The 26553-nt window shown below is 45.8% G+C and overlaps 1 protein-coding gene across 2 annotated transcripts in view; it reads right to left on the bottom strand.

The window, feature by feature from the left end:
- Positions 1-26553, bottom strand: part of LOC122921534 (NACHT, LRR and PYD domains-containing protein 12-like) — a 276607-nt gene that overhangs the window by 228526 nt on the left and 21528 nt on the right. For both annotated transcript variants that reach the window (XM_044271573.1, XM_044271574.1), the window contains exons 4-5: positions 10416-10587; positions 6986-7051 (exon numbers count right to left, since the gene is read on the bottom strand). In XM_044271573.1, coding sequence (XP_044127508.1) covers positions 6986-7051; positions 10416-10587 — 238 coding nt within the window. The remainder of the gene's footprint in view (positions 1-6985; positions 7052-10415; positions 10588-26553) is intronic.

The raw sequence follows: 26553 nt of genomic DNA, 5'->3' as shown, positions 1-26553 counted from the left end.
CCTCCAATGAAAGACCCTGCAAGCATTCAGTCAAAAGTGAAACCGGATCCATGCTTGAGACGGTTTTGGGCGGTTTATAATGTCACGGAAGGTGTACAGGAAACAAGACAACACAAAATTAATATACGACTGACTGGATCCAAAACTAAGGAACAAAAAGGGAGACCCCTGCATCAGACCTGGCTTTCTCCCTTACTGCTCAGCCTATGCAAAAATCCCAATGGTAGATGATCGCATATCCTCGTACCTCGACTGTATAACACCTGAACACCCTATAATAGTGAGGGGACACGACCACCGGCTCCCTACACTAGATACGGAGGGAGTCAGGGTCACCTGGGATCCAGCAAACAGAAAAACACAAATGAATGCACAACACTTATCTTGTAGAAGACTGAGAAGTAGGATCAGCATGCACACACACACTCCAGGAAGTAATATAAACCGCAAACTGATGCACTATGGGGAGGGATATAAAGGGATGCAATCAGTGCAACTACATGACAGCTGAGAGAGGCTAACGAGATGAGAAACTGAAAGCAAAACAAAGGAACCTCAAGGAGGAGGTTCTGAAAGGCATCTGTCAGAGCTTCTCAGATGTCTGGTGGTGACAGGATGACACTATCCGCACCTTCAATCTAATATACCCTTTTATGGATAGATTTAAAGTAAGCCTGATACAGCAGAAACCACTAATTTAGGGAATTGCTAAGTTGGGAATTGTATTTCAACCCAGAACAAAAACTGTGCTTTGACGGACACCAAATAACTTGACCAGCCACAGCAATAATGACAGATTTAGCTGAATATAAATTGTAGGCCTAGTATTTAGGCCCTGGATGACAGGTATACGTTTACGGACAGAATTAGACTTGGGAATGCACGGTAGCATGTGAAGTTATTGAGGATGACCCTATCTGCACCTTCAATCTAATATACCCTTTTATGGATAGATTTAAAGTTGGCCTGATACAGCAGAAACCACTGATTTAGGGAATTGCTAAGTTGGGAATTGTATTTCAACCCAGAACAAAAACTGTGCTTTGGCGGACACTAAATGAATTGACCAGCCTCAGCAATAAACACAGATTTAGCTGAATATAAATTTTAGGCCTATTATTTAGGCGCTGGATGACAGGTATACGTTTACGGACAGAATTAGACTTGGAAATGCACGGTAGCGTGTGAAGTTATTGAGGATGACCCTATCCGCACCTTTAATCTAATATACCCTTTTATGGATAGATTTAAAGTAGCCCTGATACAGCAGAAACCACTGATTTAGGGAATTGCTAAGTTGGGAATTGTATTTCAACCCAGAACAAAAATATATCCTTTGCCAGACAGCAGACCGTATTACAATTGGCTAGCCACAGCTGAAACACCAGATTTAGGGTACTGCTATTTTGGCAATTGTATTTCACCCCTCAATAAAATAGCAAGCACAGCCAAGCCCCTGGTGTAGGATAAAGCAAAAAAATAACCACACTATTGATGGTTAAATGGACTTGGTGGCAGCTTGTGCTGGCGCACCATAAGACACAAAATGGCCGCCGATCACCCCACAAAAAAGTGACATAAAAACGCTCTGGGCAGCCTAAAATCAGTGAGCAATTAAATAGCAGCAGTTCAATGATCCACAGCTGTAGATCGATCACTGAATTAAGTGTTTTTGCTGAGTTAATCACTGCCTAATCTTGCCCTAACAGCAGCTGCATCCTCTCCCTATACAGAGCAGAGTGACGTGCGGCGCTACGTGACTCCAGCTTAAATAGAGGCTGGGTCACATGCTGCACTGGCCAATCACAGACGAACTGGCCAAGAAAGCGACGAACACCGAACCCAGACTTTTACGAAAATGTTCGCTCATCCCTACTTACAACTATTAGACAAAGAAGATTATAGCACTATATTAGCTAAATTGCTCTATATTCGATTTTTTTCGAATATTCGCTATATTGCTATAACTTAGTTTTTTCGAATATTCGTAATATTCTAAAACAAGTATATATAGCAATATAGCGAATATTCGGAAAAACAAATATAGAGCAAAATTCGCAAACACTACTACTCCTAAAGTCAAGTATATTGCAGCCTTCTTATTGGCCCACAAGCTAGAAGCAGGGAGGGATCATGTGTACTGATAAAAAAAAAATCATTGAATAAAAAAAAAAAATCAAATATTCGAAATTACGACTATATATAACTATATTCAAAATATTTGCGAATTTTCGAAGTACCTATATTCGCGATAAAAATTCGAAATTCGAATATTCGTGATCAACACTAATTACCACCCTCAGGGACAATGGCCTATATAAAAGTACTCCCAAAGAAAGGAAAAGATCTATCCCAACCATGGTCATACAGACCAATTTCCCTTATAAACCAGGATATCAAATTATTATCTAAAATCTTAGCCAATAGACTGGCGGAGGTCATGCCCGATCTAATAGGTTCCCACCAAGTGGGCTTCATGAAGGGTCGGTCAGCAGTCTCAAATATCAGGAAAGTGTTAGCGGCCTTAGATGTACTCAAGGCAGGGGGAAATGCTGACAACCCGGCTTTTTTGGCAGTTGACGCGGAAAAGGCCTTCGATAACGTCAATTGGGCCTGGCTAGATGAGGTCTTAGACATTATGGGAATCACGGGAAACTTTAGGAATCATCTTGGAGCGCTCTATGATAAACCCTATGCCCAGGTCTACGTTCTGGGCTTCTTATCAACTAGGATACCATTGCGGAAAGGCACGAGGCAAGGGTGCCCCTTATCCCCCCTATTATTTAATCTAGCCCTGTAACCCCTAGCCCAATTTCTAATACAATCCCCCCTATTTGAAGGGATTAAAATAGGAATTCAAGAAATAAAACTAACTTGTTTCGCTGATGACCTTCTAATCTTTTCCCGATACCCAAAAGCACAACTCAACGGAATCCTAGACTCCCTCATGTTTAATGGGAGTGCAATAGGTTATAAAGTGAAGATATCCAAAAGTCAGATTCTGTTCCTTCGGAACACTATCGCGGATTTCAATCAACTTTTACAGGTTGAAATCCGACAGGATTATATCACCTATCTGGGAAATAATATAGGGAGATCCCTCACGTCCCTGTATTAGTTAAACTACCCGCCCTTGATCCATAAAATCATAGGAGAATCGGACAAGTGGAAAGATCTGCCTTTGTCCCTGCATGGGAGAGCCCATCTGTTGAAAATGACAAGCATCTCCAGACTCCTCTATCCCCTTCAAACTATACCGCTATTATTAAAACATGCAGATATTAGCAGGCTACAGTCTGCGTTTGTTAATTTTCTGTGGCGGAGAAAAAGACACAGGATAGCCCTTGAAAAGTTAACAATGTTGAGGTGGGAAGGTGGTCTACAATTGCCCAATATACATCACTACAACCTGGCAGCCCTAATCAGGCATGTAAATGATTGGATATGGGGCACCTCACACTTTACAGCCGATAGCATTGAACAGGAATTGGCCAGGCCATGGGACTTGAAAGCGACCTTACATACAAGGTTAAAAGATATCCCGCCTCACATCAAACATTCGGTTTTGGTAAGAGACCCATCATGGCATGGAAGGCGGTCCACAAGATATACAAACTCCTGATCTACGTATCGCATTACATGCCATTATGGTCATTACCGGCTTTCCCACAGGGCAAGGATAACTACTAACTTGGGAAGAGTGAAGGGCCAAATATAATCTGACAACCCCCCATTTTCTTCCTTTGCTCCAACTACGTTCCTATTGTAAAGCCCAGTCAGAAACGTTAGGAGAGGCGGATAGGTTGACATGGTTCGACACTCTTATAGGTACCAATGACTCCCTGCTCCCCTTGTCGGAACTATATCGCAAGTTACACAGTACACAAACCATAGGTGTGGTCGAAAGGGCTTTCTCATCTTAGGAACAAGAAATAAAGGCCCCGAACCTCACAAAAAAAATTAGGGACGGCTTTGAGATGATAAAAAGGGCGATATATAACGAACAGTGGCGGGAGACGCAGCTAAGAATTATACACAAGGCCACTTACGCCTTTGACTTGTCATTTAGGAACGAACCGCCCCACTATCTGAGACAGTGCCCCAAGTGCTCACTGTGAAAAGCTAATTTATTAGATGCTTTATGGAACTGCCTGAACATCACGTCTTTGTGGTCTCAGGCGAAAGATTACATAGCAGCAGTCTGGGGAGTAGATATAGTTCTTAACCCACAACAATGCCTTTTTCAATTTATCCCAGTAGATCAGGCGAGTGAAGAAGGCAATGGGGTATCTATTAAAGGAATACACATAATGCTCATGTCGATCAAGAGAGCCATCCTGAGACACTGGCTTCAAAAGGATGTCCCAGTATGGGATGAAGTTATAGGAATCATGAAGCATATGCTGCTCATGGAACGACTGGAAATGGAAAGGTATAAAGAAAAGTCAGTAGGCAAGTTAGTCAAAAAATGTAGGAAATTTATTGAGAAATCTCTGACTACACTGGAGATAAGGGAGGTGATGGCTCCATTTACACAAACAAAATGGTATCTCGAGGCTCGGCTGGGAGGGAATTTGGGCAAACTGGAAGTGGAGGATGCGAGGGGGTGACGAGATGATTAATGACGGCAGAATGACGACATCATTCCTTATATTGACAGGTTAAAGTGAATATATAATTTCCATTGTTAATGATAGAGTTGGGATTGGGAGGGAAAAGGGCTTTCCTTAGGAACTGTTAGTTGTTCCCCCCCCCCCCACAAAAAAAAAGGAGATACAAATTGGTACAAACTGTTGGTGCATAAACTCATATCTTTTCTATGTCAAAATGATCGACCATTGTACGGCCTTCTATGTGGCTTTTCTGTATATGATATTCCACATATTTGATGTACTCTATGTTGATCCTTTAATAAAAAGATATAAAAAATGTAATAAAAAAAAAAAACATAGTGCCTGGTAGGGTTGATCATTCTAAATTCAAATACAAATTATATATTTTTTAGGTATTAATAATGCATATAAATCATTACTTTTATAAATATGGAACACCGAGGGGTGTGCTGTAGCGTTATAAGCACCCCTGGTGCGCTGAACACTGCACCCTGACATTTCATTGATGCAGCAAGACACCTTATCTTTCCCTGTCTCCAGCACCTGAGTACTACCTCCAAATGTCTGCGCCTGTACTACAGCTGTGCTGCTGCTTACCGAGCATTTCATATCCATACCGCACAGGAGCCGATGACCTCATTTAACCCAGAAGCGATCCTCCTCTGTCTCTGTAGTCAGGGACGCCTCTACTACCGCGTTTAATTATGTCATCAGCACCTGCACTGGTCAGCAAGCAGTGGACAGCTAATCATGCTGACAGGGTCGTTTTATAATCATGCTCATTCTGGGCTGTGAAGTCAAGAAGTTGGTTCTATCAGTGATTAACAGTTTTCTTTCCATAAGGAGGTGGTCCTATCAGTGACTGACAGCCTTCCCTCTATGAGGAGGAGGTCCTATCAGTGACTGACAGCCTTCCTTCTGTAAGGAGAAGGTCCTATCAGTGACTGACAGCCTTCCCTCTATGAGGAGGAGGTCCTATCAGTGACTGACAGCCTTCCCTCTATGAGGAGGAGGTCATATCAGTGACTGACAGCCTTTCCTCTATGAGGAGGAGGTCCTATCAGTGACTGACAGCCTTCCCTCTATGAGGAGGAGGTCCTATCAGTGACTGACAGCCTTCCTTCTGTAAGGAGAAGGTCCTATCAGTGACTGACAACCTTCCCTCTATGAGGAGGAGGTCCTATCAGTGACTGACAGCCTTCCCTCTATGAGGAGGAGGTCATATCAGTGACTGACAGCCTTTCCTCTATGAGGAGGAGGTCCCATCAGTGACTGGCAGCCTTCTCTCTATGAGGAGGAGGTCCTATCAGTGACTGACAGCCTTCCCTCTATGAGGAGGAGGTCATATCAGTGACTGACAGCCTTTCCTCTATGAGGAGGAGGTCCTATCAGGGACTGCCAGCCTTCCCTCTATGAGGAGGAGGTCCTATCAGTGACTGACAGCCTTCCCTCTATGAAGAGGAGGTCCTATCAGGACTGCCAGCCTTCCTTCTATGAGGAGGAGGTCCTATCAGTGACTGACAGCCTTCCCTCTATGAAGATGAGGTCCTATCAGTGACTGACAGCCTTCCCTCTATGAGGAGGAGGTCATATCAGTGACTGACAGCCTTTCCTCTATGAAGATGAGGTCCTATCAGTGACTGACAGCCTTCCCTCTATGAGGAGGAGGTCATATCAGTGACTGACAGCCTTTCCTCTATGAGGAGGAGGTCCTATCAGGGACTGACAGCCTTCCCTCTATGAGGAGGAGGTCCTATTAGTGACTGACCGCCTTCCCTCTATGAGGAGGAGGTCCTATCAGTGACTGACAACCTTCCCTCTATGAGGAGGAGGTCCTATCAGGGACTGAGAGCCTTCCCTCTATGAGGAGGAGGTCCTATCAGTGACTGCCAGCCTTCCCTCTATGAGGAGGTGGTCCTATCAGTGACTGACAGCCTTCCCTCTATGAGGAGGTGGTCCTATCAGTGACTGACAGCCTTCCCTCTATGAGGAGGAGGTCCTATCAGGGACTGACAGCCTTCCCTCTATGAGGAGGAGGTCCTATCAGGGACTGACAGCCTTCCCTCTAGGAGGAGGAGGTCCTATCAGTGACTGCCAGCCTTCCCTCTATGAGGAGGAGGTCCTATCAGGGACTGACAGCCTTCCCTCTATGAGGAGGAGGTCCTATCAGGGACTGACAGCCTTCCCTCTATGAGGAGGAGGTTATGCAAGTTATACTGAATCATCACAGAAAACTATATATGAATCTGCTCCACTCCTCCTGCTCTATAACAGCGCGCTGCAGTCCAAACACCATGTTCCATGTGACCGGTGTAATGTAATGTAAACTATGAGCAGTTTTATTATAATAGGTCTATATAAAGCTCACTTACCTTTGAGTTGTGGGGACAGTTGGTGTCCATGTTCATCCAGCAGGATTTGCTCCACCAGAGTGTCACCTAATAAGAAATTATACAGACGTCATCAGTGCTGGATGTAGACATATAATGTACAGGAAATATCACATTATAAAGGGACCGGACGAGGTCTAATGGTCCTAAATGTACAGCTGTGAAATAGTGTCCATGTCCCCCACACTGTGCTAGTCACTGTGTATGGTCTCATTGTGGTGGTCATTGTGATGGATACTGTATGAAGGGGCACTATGGTCGTTACTATGAGGGGGCTGTAGTATTATTAGTATAGCGCCATCCATTCCATGGCGCTGCAGATATGATAAGGGGTATACATACATAATAGAAAACAACTGCAAAACCCATGAACAAGACGAGTTACAGACTGGAACAGAAGGAGAGAGGACCCTGCCCGTGAGGGCTTACCATCTAGAACAGGGGTGCACAATATACGGCCCGAGGGCCACATGCGACCCTTGAGACCATTCTGTGCGCCCCCCAACCATGTGTTAACAGACATGTATGTCCATGTTTTGTGGCTGCTCACATGTATCTATCATGTATTCTCCCTTTGGATTGTACTAGAAGTGTAACTAGACATTAATGATATATACTGCATGTTCAATATGCCATAAATATAGGATTTCAGTTGGTAAAAGCCCTTTACCCACCCCAGGACCGCCTAACGCAGGATTGCGTCCTGGCATCGGCGGGTTTATTCCTCTTGGACGCGCCATCTCGCGAGAGGAGCGCGCGTTCACAGGAACCGGAGGTAAACAAGTGCATCTACAGCCTGCCAGCAGCGATCATTCGCTGGCAGGTTGTAGATGCGATTTTTTTAACCCCAAAAAGGTATATTAGATGCTGTTTTGATAACAGCGTCTAATATACCTGCTACCTGGTCCTCTGGTGGTCCCTTTTGCTTGGATCGACCACCAGAGGACACAGGCAGCTCTGTGTGTAGCACCAAACACCACTACACTACACTACACCCCCCCTGTCACTTATTAACTCCTGATCACCCCATATAGACTCCCTGATCACCCCCTGTCATTGATCACCCCCCTGTAAGGCTCCATTCAGATGTCCGTAAGTGTTTTACGGATCCGCAAAACACATACAGAAGTCTGAATGGAGCCTTACAGGGGGGTGATCACCCCATATAGACTCCCTGATCACCCCCCTGTAAGGCTCCATTCAGACGTCCGTATGTGTTTTGCGGATCCGCGGATCCACGGATCCGCAAAACATGGACACCGTGGATCCGCAAAACACGGACACCGGAAATGTGCTTTCCGCATTTTGCGGATCCGCACATTGCCTGAACTATTTAGAAAATGCCTTTTCTTGTCCGCAATTGTGGACAAGAATAGGACATATTCTATAGGCTCTACAAAAAACGCAGTGTTCGCCCACTTGCGTGCAGTCCACCCTAAAGCATGAGAAGAAGTCTAGAATCCAAATGTCTAAAAATGCCCTTTAGAATTTGGGCCCTTTTGCGCACCTAGACTGCAAAAAAGTGTCACACATGTGGTATCGCCGTACTCAGGAGAAGTAGGGCAATGTGTTTTGGGGTGTCTTTTTACATATACCCATGCTGGGTGAGAGAAATATCTCTCTAAAATGACAATTTTGTATAAAAAAAATGGGAAAAGTTGACTTTTACAGAGATATTTCTCTCACCCAGCATGGGTAAATGTAAAAATACACCCCAAAACACATTCCCCAACTTCTCCTGAGTACGGCGATGCCACATGTGTGACACTTTTTTGCAGCCTAGGTGGGCAAAGGGGCCCAAATTATAAAGAGTATCTTTACGATTTCACAGGGCATTTTTTACGCATTTGGATTCCAAACTTCTTCTCACGCTTTAGGGCCCCTAAAATTCCAGGGCAGTATAAATACCCCACATGTGACCCCATTTTGGAAAGAAGACACCCCAATTTATTGCGTGAGGGGTATGGTGAGTTCATGTAAAATTTTATTTTTTGTCACAAGTTAGTGGAATATGAGACTTTGTAAGAAAAAATAAATAAATAAATCATTTTCTGCTAACTTGTGACAAAAAATAAAAACTTCCATGAACTCACTATGCCCATCAGCGAATACCTTAGGGTGCCTACTTTCCGAAATGGGGTCATTTGTGGGGTGTTTCTACTGTCTGGGCATTGTAGAACCTCAGGAAACATGACAGGTGCTCAGAAAGTCAGAGCTGCTTCAAAATGCGGAAATTCACATTTTTGTACCATAGTTTGTAAACGCTATAACTTTTGCACAAACCAATAAATATAAACTTATCGCATTTTTTTTTATCAAAGACATGTAGAACAATAAGTTTAGAGCAAAATTTATATAGAAATGTAGTTTTATTTGAAAAATTTTACAACTGAAAGTGAAAAATTTAGGTCAATTTCGATTAATAACAAAAAAAGTAAAAATGTCAGCAGCAATGAAATACCACCAAATGAAAGCTCTATTAGTGAGAAGAAAAGGAGGTAAAATTCATTTGGGTGGTAAGTTGCATGACCGAGCGATAAACGGTGAAAGTAGTGTAGTGCAGAAGTGTAAAAAGTGCTCTGGTCATGAAGGGGGTTTAAGCTAGGGGGGCTGAGGTGGTTAAGTTTTATTTTTGGCCCTTGGAATTGGTTCAGGCTGACAAGTTGGCCCCCAACCAGAACAGGCCCTAGTGATGTGACCCTGTGCATGCTGCCTGCATGCTGCTGTGAGATGTGATCTGGACAGTAGGGTGGAAAGGCTTTCCTCTGTAATGGTGGAGAAGCAGGTTTGGGGGGGGGAGAGGAATGAGTAGTTGTGTAGAGGGGCTGTGGGGACTGTAGGCTAAAGCTTCTCTGATGTCTGTGGCATAGTCCTCAGCTGAGATGAGGGGTGAGGGTGGAGGCACTGGGGGACGGAGAAGAGAGTCACAAGGGTTAGACCGTTGTTTAGGGTTGTGAGACAGAGAAGATATGATGTGAAGTAGGTCTGTTTTGCAGCAGTGAGTGTGGACTTGAAGTTGAGAAGGGATTGTTTGTATGTGATAAAGTATATAGGGGCATTGTGGTGGTCACTATGAGGACACTGTGGTGGTCACTGTATGTGGCGGTCATTACATGAGGGGCCCTGAAGCCTCATTGGCAATTGCTGTTATCATTTATGTGTTTGTCATGTTCACATTGAGTAACTTTTGGGCTATTTTTTAATATCACCTGTGGCTCATTTTGACATCAAATCCTAAGCCAGACCCAAATCAATTCAGGCCACAGGCAAGACCTAAACTTCAAACCCCAGACTAGACTCCAAAATTGGTTCAGATCCCTAATAAATCCAGAGGGAGATCTTTATTACTGTGGACAATGTAAGTCATGAAGACCTCTATATCATGGGTGACACGTCTCATACACGATGTTACCTCTATGACGGAGTTCCTCCAGTACAGCGTCCAGGCCGGGGGAACCATGATGTCTCCGTAATACATAGAGACTGACCCACAGTCCTATCACAGCTTCTCTTCCTCTGAGAAATATATCCTGTAGTAAAGTCCGCGCCAATCTTCTTCTATCATCTTCTAGACTGTGGTATTTCTAGAACCCAAGAAAGATCAGACATAAGGTGCATTATACAGATACATAACACAAAGGGTTAACACACTGCAGATATTACATGTCCATCTTTTCTATGTTTCCAGGATGTAGTGACCCCTGATGTACGTGTGCGGGGGAGGGGATAAATCCTCCACAATACTGGATTATACACTTCTGGGGGGTTCTCCATCAGATATGAGCTGCTGTCTATTATTGTCCAACATCTTACTCTGACATACAGATGTGTCATCGCTACCGATCCCTTATTTCGCAATTCGTTACTAACTAAACGCGATTTTATCTCCTTCAGTCTATCAATACACACCAATGCCAGTAGATGGCGGTGTTGAGTTAAAGTTAATATCGCTATCCGGCTCCTGATACAGCCCGTAGTCATCCCGACACTATACAGGAGCCTGGCGATGGTACCTGTGCCCCACTGCACCCGACTGTACTGTCCTGTGCCCTACTGTACCCGACTGTACTGTCCTGTGCCCTACTGCACCCGACTGTACTGTCCTGTGCCCCACTGCACCCGACTGTACTGTCCTGTGCCCTACTGCACCCGACTGTACTGTCCTGTGCCCCACTGCACCCGACTGTACTGTCCTGTGCCCCACTGCACCCGACTGTACTGTCCTGTGCCCCACTGCACCCGACTGTACTGTCCTGTGCCCTACTGCACCCGACTGTACTGTCCTGTGCCCTACTGCACCCGACTGTACTGTATGTACATTATACTGTACAAAACACTATAGCTAATTCACACTTTTATTAGTCTTGTAATCTCCAGTGTACTGTGTATATATATATATATATATATATATATATATATAATAAATAATGTTGATTTATTGATATCTATGTTATAGAAAATATATTTGTACTGTATGTATTTTTTTTTATTTAAAAAATATGTTCAGTACATATAAGAATATGTTAAAATTACACAGGCAGTAATATAACCCAGCTATAGCGCTTATTAATATCATACTGGTGCAATCCAAACCAAGTATGATATTATTAAGCTATCTACCGTATTTATCGATCTAAAAGTAAAACTTTTTGGTGTGCACACCCTCTGCTGGTCTTGCATCTAAGTTTATTTAACAAATAGCACTGTGAGATAACATGCTCCTAATGATTAAAAATGTAAAACTAAAATAAAAAAATAAGCATAGAAAGATAGCCTAATTAAATAAAAAAAATACATACAGTACAAATATATATTACTGTATATGGTGTTACTTTACACCCTACCCCCCACTCTCAGTATGGCTACATTAGGTTCTAAGGCCCCTTTTACACGGGCGAGGGGGGGGCTGGAGGGGGTTAAAAATAAATAAAAAATAATAAACTACTGTACAATGGACTAACTGTACATTCATATATTTATGTATCGATCACAATTATGATTCAGTACATCGAGAATATTAGACTATATATTTGCATATATCTGTAGACACCGCTCCATTATGTCTTTAGATCTGTGATACATGTGGATTAGATTTGGATAACACCTGGTGATACATTGTACCGGATTTTTTGCGGTCTACTGCATACAGATATATAATGGAGCGGTGTGTACAGATATATAACGAAGTGTTGTATACAGATATGTAATGGAGCAGTGAACAGTATACAGATATATAATGTAGTGGATACAGAGTGTATTTATTAGCTATGTTCCTATAGTGGCTGAATGTTAATACAGTATCGAAAAACAACATGTTCAGTATGGATACATTTGTATTTACCAAAGCCTTTTGATAATTTCCTCCTTGACGGCCCCCCCCCCCCCCTTCTGCCAGGACAATTCCCACATTCCCACACCTATTCTTGCTATTCTTGTTGGATCTCTTTCTCCACAATTGTGCAATGGAAACCTAATATGAATTATGATGTTAACACTGACACCATTAAAACAAATAATATTTTTACATGAAAAACTAAAATAAATAAATCAATACAGCTCCAGCGCTGGGTGAGTTTTAAAATACCCCAAAAGTTTACAGGCAAAAATAGACCAATATATACAGCGTTGCTGCTATATTGATTTATTATATATAAATATATTTTATATATTTATATTATATATACATTTACATATAGTATAATTAGTGTAATATTGTATAATTATTTTTTTAATACAGAGGTTATCTATCTTTCTATCTATATATGTCCATTATACTGTACAATACACTATATCCAAATCACCATACCTCATATGGATCATGGAATAAATAATTATACAATATTACACTAATTATACTATATGTAAATGTATATATAATATAAATACTGTATTAACATTCAGCCACTATAGGAACATAGCTAATAAATACACTCTGTATCCACTACTTTAGAGAAAAACTAATAATAAATAAAAATGAATATAGAAAACTGCATCAAGATACAAAACAATATACACTTAAAAGGATAAATAAACAGATGAATGCAATAATATTGATTGTGTATCTGACATACTTGAAGCAAACTATCTTATTACTTGAAATTGGGACATTCTCTAATAACTTTCTTATCCCCTAAACACTGAAGGTATTTAGATGCAAATCGTGATTCATATGCTAATGCCGCCCTTCATTAAGGTTGCAAGTACATACAAAAGGATCAATTAATGGTGTACATTGCAGTATTATACCTCAGTATCGCTGACTACACTGCCTGCGCATGACTCTGGTGAACAGCTGATATGTGTGTAGGGCTGGGGTTTGGTCTATTGACCGTGGTATACATTGTTTACTGTATATGGTGTTACTTTACACCCTACCCCGCACTCTCAGTATGGCTACAATAGGTTCTAAGGCCCCTTTCACACGGGCGAGGAGGGGCTGGAGGGGTTAAAAATGTATTTAAAAAAATTTAACTCACCTTAATCCACTTGTTCACGCAGCCCGGCTTCTCTTCAGTCTTCTTCTTTGAGGAATAGGACTTTTGATGACGTCACTGCGCTCATCACATGGTCCATCAAACGATCTGCTACTATGGTGATGGATCGGGTGGCGGACCATGTGATGACCGGAGTGACGTCACCACAGGTCCTTTTCCTGTGCACAGCACAGAAGACGATAGAAGAGAAGACGGGCTGCGCGAACAAGTGGATTAGGGAGAGTTAAAAAATTTTTTTTATTATTTTTAACCCCTCCAGCCCTATTGTACTATGCATTCTGTATTAAGAATGCTATTATTTTCCCTTATAACCATGTTATAAGGGAATATAATAATAATCGGGTCTCCATCCCGATCGTCTCCTAGAAACAGTGTGTGAAAATTGTACCACATCCACCCTTGCTTGTGGATGCTTGCGATTTTCGCGCAACCCCATTCATTTCTATGGGGCCTGCGTTGCTTGGAAAACGCACAAAGAGGAGCATGCTGCGATTTTTACGCAACGCACAAGTGATGCGTGAAAATCACTGCTTATCTGCACAGCCCCATAGAAATGAATGGGTCCGGATTCAGTGCGGGTGCAATGCGTTCACCTCACGCATTGCAGCCGCGCAGAAATCTCGCCCGTGTGAAAGGGGCCTTACAAGTAGAGTACGTGTTTATTAACTAAAATCAGGAAAATAGCTAAAATAATGACCAGCAATAAAAAATAGCAATGAATAAAAAATAGCAATAAATTTAAAATAGTGGTAGATCCAGGAGCATACACAAACAAATAAATTAATATCCCATAAATATCATAGTTTATGTAGCAGCACCTGAGTTAGATACTGTTCCAATTCACAGAGGGGAATAAGACAAGTTCAGTTCACTTCCATATTCTAATATAATTGTAGCAGCATAGAATAGGAGAATAGAGAATATATATAGTTGTGGTCTGGGCTGAGGTGTGCATGAACGTGGAGTTGGGAGGGGTGCCTACCAGCCCTCCATGATCTATCTGGCTGAACTGTGCCCGGAGCCAGTGCGGGGTAGGCCTGAATATGTGGGCAAAAAGACTACCAACACTGCTAGGTGTGAAATATTTATTTGAAACCGAACAGGACAAGTCACAATGCCAACTAACAAAAAGCCCTGGAAATCCCGCCCTGCGGATTGGGAATATACCTAGCAAAGCACGAGGACTTCCAGCGCCCCATCTTGCGGATAACATGCGCGGGCACCGGGTGCTTGGAGGCTGGGGAGGCGGCTCCTATGTGGAACGAGTGCCCTGAAATTGTATCTGGATTATACCCCAAAAATGCTGCTAACGTGCGGATGTGGGAAATGAACTGAGCCGCGGTGAGGGGCCTGCCCTGGAGGGGAAGAAGCGGGTCCTCTGGAGAAAGAGGAAGGAGAAACTCAGCAAGGTCTCCCAGCACCTTGACAAGACACCAACTGTTTTGACGTGGGGAAGAACTTGATCTCGACGGGAGGACCTATCTGACTAGTTTTGGAAGATGGGAGAAATAAAGAAAATTGGCCACCCTGCCGAACGAGATGGCGTTTAAGGAGGGTGGAGCCAGGAAGCAAAGGGGACTAGATCACGAGAAGATGCCTCGTGAAAGCCAACGGAATGGAGGACCGTGGACGGGGAGCGAGGAAGGACGAGAGTGGCGGAAAAAAGAACGAGAGGGAGGACCCGACCCGAAAGATGCGGAGTGCCGGGAAATAGGGGGCCGGAGTGTGCCGAGGACGGGGTCGGGTGATTTGGTGACTAGAGGAACTTGAACGATTCCGGTGACAATGCCAAATGGACCTGAGTGAATCGAGTGACGTCCTGAATGATTCAGGACGAAGAACCTAACCCTGCGCGATTCAGGTGGCTGTACGTGGCCGTAACAGAAAAAATGACCCGAGCGACACAGGAGATAACATGGGCCTGAGCGATTCAGGCAGGTGCCGGGCTGTTAAATATCCTGAGCGATTCAGGAAGGCACCGGATAGTTATGAGGTGGAAACTAAGATGGACCCTAATAGTGGCTGGCGTCTGCGTTATTTTAGGAAAGAGACAGCCAGTTCGCGGACCTGAGCGATTCAGGTGGACACTGGCCGACAAGAATACCCGAGCAAATCAGGCAGAAAAATTTACCCTGGAGGCGCAGGTAGAAGACAGTCTGGTGAAAGTGTCCGGCTAAGTGGACCTGACGTGCTCAGGAAGGCCTAGACAGCTATAAAACAGACGGAACAGGCGACGGCCACTAGCTAATAAAAGTGAGTCGGCGACGGACATTGGTGGCAAAAACGTGACGATCCATGATGACAGAGGCAGAGCGAGCCTGGGCGATCCAGGATGACAGAGACAGAGCGAGCCTGGGCGATCCAGGATGACAGAAACAGAGCGGGCCTTGGCGATCCAGGATGACAGAGGCAGAGCGAGCCTGGGCGATCCAGGATGACAGAGGCAGAGCGAGCCTGGGCGATCCAGGATGACAGAGGCAGAGCGAGCCTGGGCGATCCAGGATGACAGAGGCAGAGCGAGCCTGGGCGATCCAGGATGACAGAGACAGAGCGAGCCTGGGCGATCCAGGATGACAGAGACAGAGCGAGCCTGGGCGATCCAAGATGACAGACAGAGCGAGCCTGGGCGATCCAGGATGACAGAAACAGAGCGGGCCTTGGCGATCCAGGTTGACAGAGGCAGAGCGAGCCTGGGCGATCCAGGATGACAGAGGCAGAGCGGGCCTTGGCGATCCAGGATGACAGAGGCAGAGCGAGCCTGGGCGATCCAGGATGACAGAGACAGAGCGGGCCTTGGCGATCCAGGATGACAGAGGCAGAGCGAGCCTGGGCGATCCAGGATGACAGAGACAGAGCGAGCCTGGGCGATCCAGGATGACAGAGACAGAGCGAGCCTGGGCGATCCAGGATGACAGAGACAGAGCGAGCCTGGGCGATCCAAGATGACAGAGACAGAGCGAGCCTGGGCGATCCAGGATGACAGAAACAGAGCGGGCCTTGGCGATCCAGGATGACAGAGGCAGAGCGAGCCTGGGCGATCCAGGATGACAGAGGCAGAGCGGGCCTTGGCGATCCAGGATGACAGAGGCAGAGCGAGCCTGGGCGATCCAGGATGACAGAGACAGAGCGAGCCTGGGCGATCCAGGATGACAGAGACAGAGCGAGCCTGGGCGATCCAGGATGACAGAAACAGAGCGGGCCTTGGCGATCCAGGATGACAGAGGCAGAGCGAGCCTGGGCGATCCAGGATGACAGAAACAGAGCGAGCCTGGGCGATCCAGGATGACAGAGGAAGCATGGGCCTGGGCGATCCAGGGAGACATCAGATGATGTGTGAGAGCGAGACAAGAATCAGGGAAGACAGAAAAAATTACGAATGCGTGATACCTAAAGAATTCAGGAAGCTGTTGAGCAGCTACTTGGCTGATCAGGAGGACTGGATATCAGACAGTACTGCAGCCCTGTTTGTTTTAGAAAAATTTGCCCAAAATGGTACATTAGGAAACCGGAAAATAGCACCTCCACCTAACCTGGGAAGGGAAGGACCCGGTTAAGGGACATCCTGCACCCCATCATGTGTGTCAGCCAAGCGGAGACTGATGATCTCCAGATGACTGGAGAACTCCCCGATGTGCACGGCAGTACCTTCACCTTAAGCCCAGGCCCAGAGCATGGGATGGGTCGGAGTCCTACCGGAGCAATGCTGCGGACCCAATCCATGCCATGTGCGCCTCTGGCACTACCGGCATCCTGCAGCCCAATTGCTGTAAAGCAACAAACCCCACTACCAAGACAACATTCATGGAGTCAGCTACATTAGACGGGATGACGAGGACACAGAGTGGTGCGGCTTTTGACGGGGAGTGCCGCAAGCCGAGCCCAGCGGGAGCGGTCAGCCTTACCTGAAGCGCCGTAGATGCCGCTGCCGTAAGGCCCCAACCAGCAATATGAGACTCGCTCTGCCGCGAGGAGGCATTCCAGGAGCTGAAGGAGGGAGGAAGCCCCGGCCGAGCCCAGCGCTGGCAGGCCGGACAGACTGCTGCCCCCGGCCGGAGGAAGCTGCAGAGCAGCGACTTACAGCGGAAGTGACTTAGGCTGGGGGAAACACTGACGAACCGGAAGTGACGGAAACGACTGGAGGAAGCAGCACGAAGCGACCGTCCCCAGGGTGAGGCCGCTTGGGATTATATAGAGGGCAGCCCCACCCACAAATCCAGGCCTTTACCAGCCTTACTATATATGTATCCAAGTTCACAGCAATTTGTTGCAGTATAGACAAGGTGGCAGTAGTTGGTAAGTAACTATCAATGTCAGCGCTTCGATCTTTTAATGGAATTTGCCATATAACAGAGACAGCAGGCAGTTAGTGAAGGACCTATTTATGGGATATTAATTAATTTGTGTATGCTCCTGGATCTATCACTATTTTATATGTATTGCTATTTTTTATTGCTGGTCATTATTTTAGTTATTGTCCTGATTTTAGTTAATAAACACGTACTCCACTTGTAAGTGTTGCCTGCTACTATTTATTTATTTATTTACAACTAGATTGGGTGCATGTATACACAGACACACAGTCAGGTCCATAAATATTGGGACATCAACACAATCCTAAAATTTTTGGCTGTATACACCACCACAATGGATTTGAAATGAAACAAACAAGATGTGCTTTAACTGCAGACCGTCAGCTTTAATTTGAGGTATTTACAGCCAAATCAGGTAAACGGTGTAGGAATTGCAACAGTTTGCAGATGTGCCTCCCACTTGTTAAGGGACCAAAAGTAATGGGACAGAATAATAATCATAAATCAAACTTTCACTTTTTAATACTTGGTTGCAAATCCTTTGCAGTCAATTACAGCCTTAAGTCTGGAACGCATAGACATCACCAGATGCTGGTTTCATCCCTGGTGATGCTCTGCCAGGCCTCTACTGCAACTGTCTTCAGTTTCTGCTTGTTCTTGGGGCATTTTCCGTTCAGTTTTGTCTTGAGCAAATGAAATGCATGCTTAATCAGATTCAGGTCAGGTGACTTGGCCCTTGCATAACATTCCACTTCTTTCCCTTAAAAAACTCTTTGGTTGCTTTTGCAGTATGCTTTGGGTCATTGTCTATCTGCACTGTGAAGCGCCGTCCAATGAGTTCTGAAGCATTTGGCTGAATATGAGCCGATAATATTGCCCGAAACACTTCAGAATTCATCCTGCTGCTTTTGTCAGCAGGCACATCGTCAATAAATACAAGAGAACCAGATCCATTGGCAGCCATACATGTCCACGCCATGACACTACCACCACCATGCTTCACTGATGAGGTGGTATGCTTAGGATCATGAGCAGTTCCTTTCCTTCTCCATACTCTTCTCTTCCCATCACTCTGGTACAAGTTGATCTTGGTCTCATCTGTCCATAGGATTTTGTTCCAGAACTGTGAAGGCTTTTTTAGATGTCGTTTGGCAAACTCTAATCTGGCTGTAACGGGGTGCCGATGGCGCACTCTGTCTCCCATCAGCCGCAGACCTGCTGCTTAGCTTTGGGAGCGAGGATCTGTGTTTGACCTCGTTCCCTGAGCGGCTTTTCTAGCTGGGAGACTCCCTGCTCCTAGGTCTGCCTTAAGCGCCGAGCTGATCACTCGGTGCTCGACTGGTTGTTCTGTCGGTCATGTGATGCTGGCCACGTCACATGACCCTCACTCCCCACTATAAATACAGGCAGCCTGCTGGCCACAGGTTGCCTGTTAATTCTAGGTTCCTGGCATTTTGTTGGACTACTGAATACTAACTGACCCTGTTCCCTAACGATCCTTTGCCTGCTCCTCCTGTACTGCGCATCTCTCCTGGTAATCTGACCCCGGCTTCCACCTAATGATTCTTTGCGGACTCCAGTTGTACTTTGTTTCTATCCTGCTTATTTGACCTCGGCTTTTCCTGACTATTCTCTGCTCATTCCTTAGTACTGCGTAGCTCTCTAGGTATTGACCCGGTCTGTTCACGTTCCGTTATTTGTCTTGTCTGTCTTCCCAGCACGTATCCTAAGTTAGGGACTGCCGTCTAGTTGTCCCCTGTCATTAGGACTTGCAAGGCAAGTAGGCAGGGCCGGGGTGGAGCGCAGTGGTCACTATCCTCCCCCCTGTGTGTACTTGACCGTCACAGATTAACAGGCCATAACCTAACCACTGTATCATGAATCCTCTGATGACCCTGACTGACCATGTCTCTAACCTGATGCGGATGGTGCAGGAGCTAGGGGAGAAACTCTGTTCTTTTAAGCTAGGACAAGGTACTTCCATCCCTCAGGCCTCCAGTCCGCATTTAGAGCCCCAGATTAAGCTTCCTGAGCCCTTTTCTGAAGATCGGAAGAAGTTTCTTTCCTTTAAAGAAAATTGTAAACTTTTTTTCCGTTTGCGCTCCGTATCCTCTGGCCCCGAGAGTCAACGCGCGGGCATTGTTATTTCCCGGTTACAGGGTGATCCCCAGGACTGGGCATTTTCTTTACCTGCTGACGCCAGTTGTTTAACATCAGTGGAGGTTTTTTTTCAGGCCCTGGGTACCCTGTATGATGAACCAGACAGGACACTGGTAGCTGAGACTGCTCTAAAGGTTCTGGTTCAGGGCAATCTACCTGCAGAGAGTATTGCACCCAATTCGGAAGGTGGTGTGTTCCCTCAGGATGGAATGAACCAGCCCTTAAGAGTCAGTTCAGGTCAGGTCTGTCTGATAACTTAAAGGATCTTCTAGTGAGTTATCAGCTTCCAGAGACTCTAGAGGAGATGATGCCCCTTGTAGTCCGACTTGACCGACGGGTTAGAGAGAGACGACAGGAACAACAGTTCTCTCCTCAGGTAGTGGTTCAGCCTGAGGTCTATCCCAGAAACAACGCTGAGGTCTCTACCGAAGAACCCATGCAGGTCGGCATGACTCAAGGGAATCTGCGCCGCAGACGTGGAGTGTGTTTTTACTGCGGAGATCCTGACCATTGGATTAACCAGTGTCCTAAGAAGGCCCTCTTCGTTAAGTCTCCCAAGGCAAGGCAACCTAAAGACCAGGTACACCCTGATATTACGAAATGTAAGCTTTTGGTACCTATAACAATATCTCTGGGGATTAATAAATGGCCTGTAAGGCCTTTATTGACTCTGGTTCAGCGGCAAGCTTTATTGACTATGAGTACGCCATTAGACTGGGTATTCCAATTTTTTCTCTTCCTACACCTATCCATGTCATGGCTATTGACGCCACTCCCCTGGTAGGTGGTATGGTGAGGTCATGTACCTCAGAGATTTCTTTAACCGTGGGGGTGTGCCACTCTGAGAAATGTTCCCTCTTAGTCCTGGAGAACTTACCGGTCGAGGTGGTACTAGGGTTGCCTTGGCTCCGATTACACAGCCCCACTATTCATTGGTCCAGGGGGGAGTTGGTGAAATGGGGACCTAAGTGTGACTCGTGCTTGTCTGTGCTACAAGCTGGGGTCTCAGTAGAATCTGATATATTACCCACGGTCATTAGGGAATATTCTGTGTTCTCATCATCTACCCCAGAGGTTCTACCACCCCATAGACCTTATGATTGCACCACAGAGTTAGTAGAAGGTGCCAGGTTTCCTAAGGGGCGCATTTATAATCTCTCTAAGCCTGAACGCAAGGCCATGGAGGATTATATTAAGGAAAGCCTCGGTAAAGGGCACATTAGACCTTCTGTCTCTCCTATGGGAGCGGGGTTTTTCTTCGGTAAGAAGAAGGATGGTGGTCTTAGGCCTTGTATTGATTACCGGAAATTGAATAACATCACTATCCAGAATAGATACTCTCTCCCATTGATTCCTAATTTATTTAACCAGGTTCTGGGGGCAACCTGGTTTTCTAAGATTGACCTGAAATGGGCATATAATCTAATCCGAATCAAGGAGGGAGACGAATGGAAGACTGCGTTCAATACTTCGGCAGGACACTTTGAATATCAGGTTATGCCTTTTGGACTCAGCAATGCCCCCGCTGTGTTCCAAAACTTTATGAATGATATTCTTTTTAGGTAAATTTGTAATGGTCTATCTTGACGACATTTTGATATTTTCTCCTGATTTCAAATCTCATGTGTCTCATGTTAGACAAGTATTAGAGGTGTTGAGGGAGAATCAGTTGTCCGCTAAAAAAGAGAAATGTGTCTTTGGTGTACAGGAGATACTGTTTCTAGGGCATGTCCTGACCCCTCACGCCTTCAAGATGGATCCTGGTAAGGTACTAGCTATTAAGGAATGGGTAAGGCCTTCATCCTTAAAGGCCTTACAACGGTTCTTAGGTTTTGCCAATTACTACCGTAAATTTATTAAGAATTTTTCAGTAATTGCTAAACCATTGACCGACCTTACTAAGAAAGGGGTGGATTTGGAGAACTGGTCTACTGATGCCATTACTTCAACACTAAAAAAGGCATTCAGTAGCGCTCCTATTCTGATCCAGCCAGATCAGGAGAGACCTTTTATTGTAGAGGTGGATGCGTCTGAGGACAGCGCAGGAGCAGTCCTTTCACAAGGTCCTGCTAGTCTAACCTGAGACCGTGTGCATTCTTTTCCAGAAAATTGTCTTCCACCGAGAGAAACTACGACATAGGGAATCGGGAGTTGCTGGCCATTAAGTGGGCATTTGGGGAGTGGAGGCATTTTCTGGAGGGGGCAAGGCATTGTGTAACTGTTGTCACTGACCATAAGAACCTTATGTTTCTCGAATCTGCTAAGAGGTTGAATCCTCGTCAGGCTAGAGGGGCACTGTTTTTTACTCGTTTTGAATTCTCCATTACTTTGAGGCCTGGAAGTAAAAACGTGAAGGCTGATGCATTATCTCGGAGCTTCCATGCTTTTCAGCCTACAGAGGCACCGCCTGAATCCATCCTACCAGCAAATATCTTCGTAGCAGCCTTAACCCAAGATATCTCGGCTCTCATTAAGGCGGAACAACATCTGGCACCGGCAACCACCCCAACAGATAAGTTGTTTGTCCCCATACAATTTCATCTCCAGCTGTTGGGTGAGTGTCATGATTCTGCCTTTTGTGGACATCCTGGTTTTGAGGGCACTAGAGAGCAGTTTTTTAGATCTTATTGGTGGCCCACTCTATTTAGGGATGTCAAGTCCTATGTGTCAGCCTGTGAGGTTTGTGCTAGGTCTAAGACACCTAGGACTCGCCCTGCTGGTAACCTACGACCTCTACCCATTCCCAGTAGACCCTGGTCCCATATCTCAATGGACTTTATTACTGACCTGCTGCCGGCGGAGGGTAAGACTGTTGTTTGGGTAGTGGTCGATAGGTTTAGCAAGATGTCACGGCTGAGGATGGGGAAAACCCTCAGCCGTGCGGTATCAGAAGATGGACGGTCAGAGCATGGCCAGGACAGGAATCAGGGAGCAGGTCACCTCCTAACAATCCCTAATTCTGACCCTGTCTCCTAGCCTGTATGAGCCGACCCTGAAGGTAGGAGGGCTCATACACCGGAACCTGATATTCCTGCTAGCCCTCAGGGTGGCCATGGACTGGGAGCTAGGTAAGACTACCTGTTCCTCCTAGATACGGACGAACAGGAGTCTCACTGGCCAAGCTATAAAGAAAGGGGAACAGAAACAGACATATGGCAATGGCAGGTAAGTGCAACTAGTACCACACCTACCTGCCACAGACACATAGCCTGGAACCCAAGTATAAGTGCTGCTATCCAAAGAACACACACGGACACAGCACACACCACACAGGAAGCCAGGAAACCATACGCTGCAATAAATAAGCATAACACACAAACACATCCTCATAACGACGTGTATCACATTTTGTGACCACAAGGGTGGCCCTCACTGGCAGATGGTAAATGGGACCAGGAGAGTGCCTCCAGCTTACTACAAGGCTGGAGTACCCCCCAGACCTCAGGTCTAAACTGAGGCTTTATAGCCCATGTAGCCACACCCACAGACACACCCAGTGCACACACACTAGGAAGGAAGTTAACCCTTCCAACACCAGGGAAAGGAAGACAGCAACTTAAAAGGGGAATACACACAATAAACCCCGTGCACACCAGACAAGGAAAGTGCACACATAAACACACGTTGCCAAAGACGACCGCATGCATGGACAGCGAGCCGCCCAGCAACCAGCTCAGGCTGCTCCACTGCCCAACAACCACAAGTTGCCAGCGGCAACCACACATGAGGCAAGATACTAGCCCTCACCTGTGGTTGACAACAATACCAGAACGCGGGCAAATGCATGCGGGTCCCAAGGAGTCACGACCATGACCATGATCGTGACACAAGATGGTTCACTTCATTCCTTTGTCTAAACTCCCGAATGCCAAGACCCTGGCTTTTGTACGGTTACATGGTATCCCGGAAAATATTGTATCTGACAGGGGTGTGCAGTCTGTGTCCAAATTTTGGAGGGCTTTCTGTCAAAGGTGTCAGATTTCATTGTCTTTTTTTCCTTTGCCCACCACCCAGAGAGTAATGGGCAGACTGAACGCCTAAGGCTACTTTCACACTAGCGTTCGTCGGTCCGCTCGTGAGCTCCGTTTGAAGGGGCTCACGAGCGGACCCGAACGCTTCCGTCCAGCCCTGATGCAGTCTGAATGGATGCGGATCCGCTCAGACTGCATCAGTCTGGCGGCGTTCAGCCTCCGCTCCGCTCGCCTCCGCACGGACAGGCGGACAGCTGAACGCTGCTTGCAGCGTTCGGGTGTCCGCCTGGCCGTGCGGAGGCGTGCGGATCCGTCCAGACTTACAATGTAAGTCAATGGGGACGGATCAGTTTGAAGATGCCACAATATGGCTCAATCTTCAAGCGGATCCGTCCCCCATTGACTTTACATTGAAAGTCTGGACGGATCCGTCCGAGGCTATTTTCACACTTAGCTTTTATATGCCAATATAATGCAGACGGATCCGTTCTGAACGGAGCCTCCGTCTGCATTATTATGATCGGATCCGTTCAGAACGGATCCGATCGAACGCTAGTGTGAAAGTAGCCTTAATCAGTCTGTGGAACAATTCCTGAGGTCGTATGTTGCTGATGACCAGCAATTATAGGTTAAATACCTTCCGTAGGCTGAATTTGCTTTGAATAACCATGTTAATTCTTCTGCTGGGGTCTCCCCTTTCTTTTGTAACCATGGTTTTCATCCCCGTTTTCATTCTGGGTCGTCCGTCTCCTCCTCTATCCCTGAAGCGGATAAACTCTCCTCCGAACTGTGCACAGTTTGGGCCCGGGTTCAATCGAACCTAGAAAAGGCTCAAAGTTCTCAAAAACTCAAGGCCGATAGGTGACGTTCCAAGGGGGTGAACTTTCAGGTTGGGGATAAAGTATGGTTGTCCTCCAAGAATCTATCTCTCAAGGTAGCTTCTAGAAAATTTGCTCCTCGTTTTATTGGACCGTATAAGATCACAGAGGTGATTAATACGGTATCGTTTAAGTTGGAGCTGCCCGAGTCGTTCCACATTCATAATGTATTTCATAAATCTCTACTTAAAAAGTATTTTGAACCTATTGTACTGTTGAAAGCCTCGCCTCCGCCGGTTCTTGTTAGTGATGCTGTCAAGTATGTGGTGTCTAAGATAGTGGATGTCAGGAGAGTGCGTAATTCCTTACAGTACCTGATTCACTGGAAGGGGTATGGACCTGAAGAGAGATCTTGGGTACCTGCCAGGGAGGTTCATGCTCCTAGACTTGTTTGAAAATTTAATTTAGAACACCCTGAAAGGCCATCGCCTGAAGTCTTGGGCCCAGTGGCCCCTCGTAAAAGGGGGGGTACTGTAACGGGGTGCCGAAGGTGCACTCGGTCTCCCATCAGCCGCAGACCTGCTGCTTAGCTTTGGGAGCGAGGATCTGTGTTTGACCTCGTTCCCAGGGCGGTTTTGCTAGCTGGGAGACTCCCTGCTCCTAGGTCTGCCTTAAGCGCCGAGCTGATCACTCGGTGCTCGACTGGTTGGTCTGTCGGTCATGTGATGCTGGCCACGTCACATGACCCTCACTCCCCACTATAAATACAGGCAGCCTGCTGGCCACAGGTTGCCTGTTAATTCTAGGTTCCTGGCATTTTGTTCGACTACTGAATACTACCTGACCCTGTTCCCTGACGATCCTTTGCCTGCTCCTCCTTTACTGCGCGTCTCTCCTGGTATCCTGACCCCGGCTTCCACCTGACGATTCTTTGCGGACTCCTGTTGTACTTCGTTTCTATCCTGGTATTTGACCTTGGCTTTTCCTGACTATTCTCTGCTCATTCCTTAGTACAGCATAGCTCTCTAGGTATTGACCCGGTCTGTTCACGTTCCGTTATTTGTCTTGTCTGTCTTCCCAGCACGTATCCTAAGTTAGGGACTGCCGTCTAGTTGTCCCCTGTCATTAGGAGTTGCGAGGCAAGTAGGCAGGGCCAGGGGTGAGGGTGGAGCGCAGTGGTCACTATACTCCCACCTGTGTGTACGTGACCGTCACACTGGCCTTCCTGTTTTTGAGGCTCACCAATGGTTTACATCTTGTTGTGAACCCTCTGTATTCACTCTGGTGAAGTCTTCTCTTCATTTTTGACTTTGACACACATACACCTACCTTCTGGAGAGTGTTCTTGATCTGGCCAACTGTTGTGAAGGGTGTTTTCTTCACCAGGGAAAGAATTATTCGGTCATCCACCACAGTTGTTTTCCAAGGTCTTACGGGTCTTTTGGTGTTGCTGAGCTCACTGCTACGTTCCTTCTTTTTAAGAATGTTCCAAACAGTTCTTTTGGCCAGGCCTAATGTTTTTGCTATCTCTCTGATGGGTTTGTTTTTTCATTCTAATGATGGCTTGCTTCACTGATAGTGACAGCTCTTTGGATCTCATCTTGAGAGTTGACAGCAACATATTCCAAATGCAAATAGCACACTTGAAATGAACTCTGGACAATTTTATCTGCTCATTGTAATTGGGATAATGAGAGAATAACACACACCTGGCCATGGAACAGCTGAGAAGACAATTGTCCCATTACTTTTGCTCTCTTCGCAAGTGGTAGCCACATATGCAAACTGTTGTAATTA

Source organism: Bufo gargarizans, chromosome 11, assembly GCF_014858855.1.
Source record: "Bufo gargarizans isolate SCDJY-AF-19 chromosome 11, ASM1485885v1, whole genome shotgun sequence".
Taxonomy (NCBI): domain Eukaryota; kingdom Metazoa; phylum Chordata; class Amphibia; order Anura; family Bufonidae; genus Bufo; species Bufo gargarizans.
This window is presented reverse-complemented; position numbering and strand designations above follow the sequence as displayed.